Source organism: Physella acuta, unplaced genomic scaffold, assembly GCF_028476545.2.
Source record: "Physella acuta isolate Inbredline_101_S28 unplaced genomic scaffold, ASM2847654v3 ptg000127l, whole genome shotgun sequence".
In the NCBI taxonomy this organism is placed as follows: Eukaryota; Metazoa; Mollusca; class Gastropoda; family Physidae; genus Physella; species Physella acuta.
Window position 1 is genome coordinate 1 of NW_026731646.1, and position 10,000 is coordinate 10,000.

General features: G+C 35.2%; 1 protein-coding gene across 1 annotated transcript in view; it reads left to right on the forward strand.

Annotated features, from left to right (window-relative positions):
* The first annotated feature begins 526 nt into the window (after positions 1-526).
* LOC131934995 (inositol polyphosphate-4-phosphatase type I A) overlaps positions 527-10,000 on the forward strand; it is a 10,818-nt gene continuing 1,344 nt past the window's right edge. The window contains exons 1-2 of the mRNA XM_059291275.1: positions 527-890; positions 1,205-1,359. Coding sequence (XP_059147258.1) covers positions 816-890; positions 1,205-1,359 — 230 coding nt within the window. The 5' untranslated portion in view covers positions 527-815. The remainder of the gene's footprint in view (positions 891-1,204; positions 1,360-10,000) is intronic.

Below are 10,000 nucleotides of genomic sequence, written 5' to 3' on the forward strand. Positions count from 1 at the left end.
TAGGGCTCGTCCATAAATGACGTCACCCTCGTAGGGTGGAGGGGGTTCCGTAATTTTGTGACGGTATGTGATGTGGGGGAGGGGGGGGGGGGGGGTTCAGATAATGCGATGTCACACTTTGCATTATAAAAAAGCAATAATAGAAAATGAATTTTAGATGGTTTTTTGCTTTTTAGAAAACAGTTTTAATAAATTGCAATAGGAATTGATTAAAACATTATATTTTTACAGCGTTCAGACAAGATTTTGGAAAAAATGTCGATGTTTTAAGAAAAATTCAACTACAATTTCGAGGGGGTTTGTATGCTGAGGTGTGACGTTATGTTAGGGGTGGTGGCTTTTTGTGACGATGTGTGACGGAGGGGAAGTGGGAGGTAAAAATCGTGCAAAAAGCCTGACGTCATTTATGGATGACCCCATATAAATATTATACTATATATTCTATTTTTTATATATATATATATATATATATATATATATATATATATATATATATATATAAAGAGATAGAGATAGGTAAAAAGAGGATAACGTAAGGCTCGCGTTTAACGTTTTGTTTTAAATTTTAATGCACAAACACGATGCATCATCAATTGTGAAAGTCACACTTCAGAACTGCATTGGTTTGAATGTATGAAAAGCAAGCATTCAGTGCCGTGTGTGCCCGCAAATTATTGTTTTACAAATGATTGCTGGACTACCCTCGTCCAGCTTTTTGAAGCAATTTGAATTCACATTAATTTACAATTCTTTTTTATTTCTAATTTTATTTATTTGCAGTAGACAGATCGCATGGTTTAAGTTCACTGTATCACATGATCAAGATGTTACAAAATAGTGTGATGACTAAAAAAGGCAAAAATGTTGACGTGTTACATATGGCTGCTGAGGTAAGAAATGTTAAGATCACTCCTTACTTAACTACTACACTAGCTGAAGGGTAGGTAATGTGAGTTACTATCACAGCCTAATTAGACAAAACCTAATAGTAAATGGGAAAAAAAAGAAAATTACTGATATTAATTAAGCTAAACTTTAATGAATAAAGTAACACTTTAATATATACCCACCTGTAACTGATAGTCTCAGTGTTATTATGTTGCATGGGTCCAACCTTAAAATTGTTATGTTATAATATCACATTTAATTTAATCATGTAATTTGTTCTACCTAATAACGGCAATAGCAAATACATTTCTACTAGGTAACGAGAGCAATGAATGGTTTAAGAATAACATACTGCAAAAGTGGTAAAGATAGAACCTCAATGGCTGTTACTTTAGAGATGGTTCATATACTACAAAGAAATCACAATCTTGCTTCCCATGTGTTTATGCAATCGTTAGACTGCTTGCGCAGGTAGTAATTTCAATACTTTTTTTTTAAAGTTTTTATTTTGTTCACAATGTCTGTTTATTTGTTTGTGGCAAATCTTGAAAATTAACTCAATTTCAACCTACATTCAATTGCATTAATTTCATCTCAACCTTTCAGAAAAATTCGTCTCCGATGACAATGCAATAATATCTAATTTTTAATCAAATTAGACAGATCAATTATTAAAATTTAATTAAAAGATGACCTAATTCAATGATAGAGCGGGAGAAAGAATTTAAAAGATAAATCGGGAGCGATCTCCCCTAAACTTTCTCGAATATTCTTATATAACAATACGGGGGATGGCAACTCTGGGTATAGACAATAGTTTTAATCCATTTTTAATTACTTAAACTTTTAAAAATAGAATAGAATCTCGTAGAAAAAAAGAATTGCACACCAAATGAATGCCAAAAAAAATGTGTATAATAGTGCTAAATATTATTAGTGCTTTATAAATTCACATGCGTTTTTTGTTGTTGTTTTTTTTTTAAATCGGAGATAGCGTAAATTACTACTTCCGGTCAACTGAAATTACTCAAAATTTGACAGATGGCAGAGAAATATATATTTTACTTACATGTGCAATTTTATTTATGTATCTGAAATAGTACCTAAGTTATAGGCTTTCGGAAATCGCTAAAAAGTTGATACAGATCTACGCACAGACATTCGGACAAGATTCCAAAACTATGTTTTTTCGACTCAGGGAGGTGTAAAACGTTGAGATTTGCAAAAATCTCGATTTTTTTTTTTTTTGTTGCGCGATTGCAATACTTTCTCAATACTTCGTATACGATTAAGTAATAAGAGGTCAGTGAACTTTTGGTCGCGGCTGATTGGTAACCTGCCTAAGTGTCGACCACGAACTAAGAAGGTGAAGATAATTGTCTTTTAAGAGATCGCAACCTACTAATAGGGTTTTTAAATATATATATATATATTTAGTCGTATGAGGTGTCGACTTAATTTAGAACGAATTACTTAAAAGTAGAAAGGGGTCATCCATTTATGATGTCCACAAAAATTTGGAATTTTTTACCCCTTTTTGTACTTTCTCGTATATACGAAGTATAGAGAAAGTCTTGTAATCGTGCACAAAATCACATGAAATTTTGACAGTTTTCACCGTTTTACACCTCAGTCCTTCTTCACATCCGGAGTATAGAGGACTTATTTTAATCAGGCAAAAATTATAAATACAAATATATAAAATTTTTGGCGTTTTATGCGTTATCGAGTCGGAAAAACTGGGCTTTGTAATTCTGTCCGTATGTCTGTGTGTCTGTACACACGATAACTTGAGTACCGTTACAGATAGGTTGATGAAATTTCATATATAAGTATTTTATCAAAATCGTAGATCCCTATCAACTTTTGAGCGATTTCTGATAACCGGAAGTGGTACTTTTTTTACTTTGAATTTGTCAAAAGCCTCTTACTTGAGTACTATTTCAGATAGTTAAATGAAATTTCACATGTAAGTAAAAGATCTAATTCTCTACCTTCAGTCAAATTTTGAGTAATTTCCGTTGAACGGAAGTACTAATTTACGCTATTTCCAATTTCTCAAAAACTAATGTAAATTTATAAAGTACTAATAATATTCCGCACTATTATGCACATTTTATTTGGCGTTCACAGGTGTGTATTTTCTTTTCTACGAGATTTTATTCTATTAAAAAGTTTAAGAATTTAAAATGGATTAAAATTCACGTCTATATCCCGAGTTCCCATCCCCTGTTTTTAGCGCAATTTCCATTCTGGAGAATTGCGTTTATTAACCCGTCATTTCTGGATGGATGGATGGATGAATGTATGGATGTGTGTCCGCAGCTTTAAGTCGTATCTCCTCCTCAACGAAGCAATATCGATGACTAGTTACAAAAACAATTATGTTAAGCAAGTTACGAGGATGAACATAGGCCATAAAAATTCCGGGTTTCTTTCATGGATTTCCCGGAAAAGCCAAAAAACCTCGAAAAAATGCAGTTTTTGGCCCATATCTCGGCAACCAGACCACTTAGCGACTTGAAACATGTACCAATCGATTCCTGCCATAATTTAGAACAATATTGCTGAAGAAAGTTTTCAAAAATATCCTTTCGTTTGGTCACAAAAAATGTTTGAATTAATTAAAATTTGGACCGAATTAGTAGGCATTTTATGCAACCACACCACACGCGTCATCACGTTCAATAGCTGCGCCATCACGTTCAATGGCTGCGACGTCACGTTCGGTAGCTGGGCGCGCAATGGTTTTTAGTCATGTTACTCTATTGTAAATAAAACATGTAAAATACTGAAAAAAAAATTAATAAAAAACGTTTTAATAACTAACCAATGGTTTTACTAACCCTGCTCTTGATTTACGCTACGACAGAGCTATTTTTAGATAACACAAGGAAATTGCGCTAAAATTGTCACTAGACTTTTTTTAATTACTTGTTTTTATATAAGAATATTCGAGAAAGTTTAGGGGAGATCACTACCGGTTTATTTATTTTAGTTTAGGGGAGATCGTTCTCGGTTTATTTTACATGAAATAATTATCATTAAAAAAGTTTTTAAAAACCCACGTTTTCTGATTGAACTAAAAAGTAGAAAATAAATGCTATACATCACAATAATGCAAGCGATCACTCTACTATAAGCGATCTCAAACTGTGATAATTATTTTCTACTTTTTAGTCTTTGTCTGTTTGTTTGCATTCAAATCTTGCTATCAATTTTATCTTCTCGCATTCACTTTTTTTTGGGTAAACGAAGACAACTCGTAAAAAACACGTGGCTTTTCCAATCGACGTTTCTTCTGTGTTGCCGTTTCTTTCACCATTTTGCCCTCGCAAGCAAACCATTCGACCATCAACATTCTACTTCCTGATCAGTCAGATTTGCATAGGTTTGTACACAAACACCGCGTGACCACTACTCAGCCAATCGCGTGCTCGCTCCTTCAGTAAGCCTGAAGAGGGAAAGTACCGAACCTTGTTCTCATCAAATTACAATTACTGGGTTATGTCCCTTTTTTGGTACAAATCAATAGGAGTCTAAAATGATCAATAAAAGTTTTCCATGGATCAATTTAGTAATAATAATAATTAAATATTGTATTGTCATCGGAAACAAAGCTTCTCTGAAAATTTCAGCGCGCTAGCTAACTGGGAAGTGCCCGAAATTTCGATCGCAAGATTTGATTGGAAAAACAAACAGACGCGAAAGCAAGTTAAAGAAAACGTGGGGGAAAAATGACTAGATCTACATCATTTTAGGCCTTGACACAAAAAAAAGATTGTAGGCCTACTACGATTTAGTTTCAATTGTTTGAAATGTTTAAAAATGAACTTGAAATACCAATAATTGTTTTTAGAAAAGTGCCTCGGTCAATGACCCTTTCTCAATTAAAAAAAATCGCTTTTTTTCTTTGGCGGGCGGTATACAGCTACATTTCTGATACAGTTAACACAAGAACTGCTGACATGATTTATAACCTACATTTTATGTGCTTTTTAAAAAATTTAAATTATTTTCAAATGTACGTATTTTGTTTAATTCAACATTGACCCGAACCCCCCCCCCCTCCCAGTACACACGCATCCACAAAAGTCGATTTTCTGTTAACATTTGTCGAAATAAATTACACATGGGGATGTTTCTGCAAAAATATCTTTTTTAAAATTTCGCAGGGGCGCCCAGGGAGGGTGCGCTTTTTCTCTATATACGGAATATACAAAAAAAGTAAAGTCGGATGCGGTTCGACAACGTTCATCCGAGTGCCATGAAACTTTGGGGTGTTGATGAGAACATCTCGAGAAGGTTTCTGCTAAATAAAAAAAATGAAATTGATTAAGGGCGGCGCCCGGGAGGGTGCGATTTTTCCCACGTTTTCTTTAACTTGCTTTCGTCTCTGTCTTTCCAATCAAATCTTGCGATCGAAATTTCTGGCACTTCCCAGTTAGCTAGCGCGCTGAAATTTTCAGGGAAGCTTTGTTTTGGATGACAATAGAATATTCAATTGTTATTATTACTAAATTGATCAATGGAAACATTTTATTGAGCATTTTAGACCGCTATATAATCTATATATATAATTCTCCTCTGCGAGCCGTTAGAAAACAAGCTGCAAGCGCCTCCTTACAGTCCCCTCTCTTTCTCTCTACCACTATTACTACCACCCTACCCCACCCCCACATGGTCTGCTGAGCTGTGGTCACGTTAATGTTTACAAACCAGGTTTAGTGACGGCTATTAGGGGCAGATAATTAAGTTTGAACCGACTTTAAACTTACATGAGGTAACTAAGAGGAGTCTGCTTTCACAAATAATGAATTACTGGAAGTAGAAAATAAATCAACTAAATAGCGGCGTATGATACGCCGCGGGTCGGCTCGTTGTAGTAAAAACGTGGGGGAAAAGGGACATAACCCAGTAACTGTAATTTGTGTACAACCAACCGTAACAACTGGTGGCCAGTATGGGGGAGACGATATGGTCGAGTGGTTGGGCACACGATTGCTATCCCACTCGACACGGGTTCAAATCTATGTGTTCTAGTCAGTAACGTATTCACACAACGTGTTTTTTACGAGTTGTCTTTTTACGAGTTGTCTTCGTTTACCCAAAAAAAGGTGAAAAGATAAAATCGATAGCAAGATTTTAATGCAAACAAACAGACAAAGACTAAAAAGTAGAAAATAATAATCATTTAAAAAGTTTTTAAAAACCCACGTTTTCTGATTGAACTAAAAAGTAGAAAATAAATGCTATACATCAGAATAATGCAAACGATCACTCTACTATAAGCGATCAAAAACGTGGGGCGCCGAAGTAAAAGTTATATTACTATTGATTAGATAATACTATTGACTTTTATTAGGGAGCTTGTAGAGAGTCAACAGTATTAGAAACTGTAAGAAAATCACAGCGCCCCAGGTTTTTGATCGCTTATAGTAGAGTGATCGCTTGCATTATTGTGATGTATAGCATTTATTTTCTACTTTTTAGTTCAATCAGAAAACGTGGGTTTTTTAAAAACTTTTTTAATGATTATTATTGTCAATACAAGTTTTGGCGCACAGAGTTCCAAAGCGGCTATCTTAGCACTTGGTATCCGTTAATCGTATGTCCTGCATTGTGAATAAAAGGTACTACTATATTCTGCGTCAAAACTTCAACAGGCGCAGCCGCCGGCGCTTCGTCTATTACATCATGGCGCCTGAGTTCATTTTTTAAAATGGCTATACACCAAAAGACATCATGGACAGGATTCCTAGTTAACGGATACCAAGTGCTAATATAGCCGCACTGGAACTCCATTTATAAATGTATATATATATATATATATATATATATATATATATATATATATATATATATATATATATATATATATATATATATATATATATATATATATATATATATATATATATATAACGGAAGCCTATTTGTCGGTAGCCTAAATGACGGGAGCCTATTTGTCGGGAGCGTATATGACGGGGTCCATATGTCGCTGGCCCTTTTGACGGGGCCGATTTGACGGGGTCGTTTTGACGAGGCCGTTTTGTCGGGGTCGTTTTGACGGGGCCGTTTTGTCATTGGCCGTTTTGACGCCGCACGCATATAACATCGTGCGGCGTCAATTCGGCCAATGACGAAACGGCCCCGTCAAAACGACCCCGACAAAACGGCCAGCGACATATGGACCCCGTCATATAGACGCCCGACAAATAGGCTCCCGTCATTTAGGCTACCGACAAATAGGCTCCCGTTATATAGGCTCCCGACAAAGGGGCTCCAGTCAATAAGGCTCCTGACAAATAGGCTCCCGTCATTTAGGCTCCCGACATATAGGCTCCCGTCATTAAGTTTTTTTCCACAAAACGGCCCCCGTCATTTTGGCTCACGACAAAAAGGCTCCTGTCAATTTGGCTCCAGACAAAAGGACCACTGACAATACCGTTTCTGTAGAGACTAAGTCTCCCGGCAAAGCGGTCTCATTGAATATGACACCTGCCAGTGGGTCACCTTCATCAACATTCTTTAGAGTTAGCTTATCCAACACTCTTATGTAATACAACCAGGGGCGGAACTACAGTGCCGCCAGACACCGCAATGCGGGGGGGGGGGGGGGGGAAGCCCTTTAGGGGCCCACAGCCGACCATAATTTAAAAAAATGTATAGTTAAAAATATAATTTTCTTGCATTTTTAACTTGATGGTTGTTATGTAAAAAGATTACTATAGCTGCGATTGGATTATCTATTCTATAGACACCACCCCACGCTCTTGTATTCTTTTTCCCTTTTTTTTAAACCACTATGAAAGCCGAGTCCTCTTTCTCCTACAATCAAACTTATCAAAGATAAGTAAACGTTCAAACCACTTCCATTACATATTTCCCTTTTTTAAATAGTCAAATAGGGGTGCTCATAAGCTCCTTTAAATAGATTTGCACTAAACAAATTAAAAAGTAATTACTTCTCTTAATGATTTTTTTTTATTAAGTACTTACCAAAGAATGACGTTGTGCAGAACGGAAATGCATTTAAAATTAATAATATAAATACAAAAAAACAACATAAAAATAAACATAAAACGAGACACCATAACTTATACAAAGCTTTCATGTTTCATATACTTTTGACCGACTAGTGATTAAGAGATCAGATAGCAGAGATAAAATAATCTAAATATTTAAAACAGACTATTGCACTTACACACATGACATGTAATTCGCTTAAATTGAAAAAAAAAAAAATTATTTTTTCAAAACCCGAACAGGCCAGCAATGAGAATCCTATGTTCTTATTGTGTGTTTGTATATATATATATATATATATATATATATATATATATATATATATATATATATATATATATATATATATATATATACGAGAAAATTGGCCCGTTGAGGAAGGATACAACGGGCTTTAATTTATACAAAATATAGTCATAGGCATATCCCTAAACCATGCACCTAATCTCATTCACGACAAAAGTCGCATTTAGAGTTTCTTTCAGGCAACTCTACTTGGGAGGAGGGGGCTTTGCCCCTCCCCCCCCCCCCCCCCCCCCACACACACACACCAAAACATGTCTACCGTTCCATTCAACGATAAATATTTATAATATATACTTTTTCCAGGTTCCGCCCCCTCCCAGAAAATTCTACCCCCGCCCCCGAAAATTTCAAGTACCCCCACCCCTCTCCCTGGGGAGGAAAAAGTCTGAAAGAAACACTGGTCGCATTTGTAGATCATACAAACTAAAGGAAGAATCTGGGCGGGGCTTCGCCCCTACCGGAAGAGATGCTTGAAAAAAAAAACTGCACGCTAAACACTTTTTAGATTAGAAAAAGTTCCCCCCTCCGGGGAGGAAAAAGTCTGAAAGAAACACTGGTGTCGCGCTTAGCCACTACCCGAAGAATTGCATGAAACCACTTTTTAGATTAGACACATTAATTAGGCGGTAATTTTATTATAGAGTATCGATGAAGAAATTTCTTTTGAGTTGGGGAGGGGGCTTAGACGTTCTTGCGCGGAGGTGGGGCTTCGCCCCTACCCGAAGAATTGTATGAATGAAACTCTCCACGCAACCCACTTAGATTAGACAAAATTGCCTTTTTATTCAATGTTTACTCGAGAATCAATGACGTCATATTACTGTGTGACTCTTTGGCTTGATATTATTTTCTACTACATGCTGAATATGACGTCATATTTCGTTTTCGTTTCACTGTGAAAGTTTTTAAATTGCTTGTGTTTTCTCTATAACGTTCTTGTCAGATAGTTAGATAGATAGATAGAAAGATAGATAGATAGATAGATAGATAGATAGATAGATAGATAGATAGATAGATAGATAGATAGATAGATAGATAGATAGATAGATAGATAGATAGATAGATAGATAGATAGATAGATAGATAGATAGATAGATAGATAGATAGATAGATAGATAGATAGATAGATAGATAGATAGATAGATAGATAGATAGATAGATAGATAGATAGATAGATAGATAGATAGATAGATAGATAGATAGATAGATAGATAGATAGATAGATAGATAGATAGATAGATAGATAGATAGATAGATAGATAGATAGATAGATAGATAGATAGATAGATAGATAGATAGATAGATAGATAGATAGATACATAGATAGATACATAGATAGATACATAGATAGATACATAGATAGATACATAGATAGATACATACATAGATACATACATAGATACATACATAGATAGATAGATACATACATAGATAGATAGATACATACATACATACATACATACATACATACATACATACATACATACATACATACATACATGCATACATACATACATACATACATACATACATACATACATACATACATACATACATACATACATACATACATACGTACATACGTACGTACATACGTACATACGTACATACATAGGTACATACATAGGTACATACATAGGTATATACATAGGTACATACATAGATACATAGATAGACATACAGCGAAACTATTATTATAGATATATATATGGGGGGGGGGGCTAAAAATATTTTTGCGGGGTGGCCCATTTTTTCTAGTTCTAGTTCCGCCACTGAA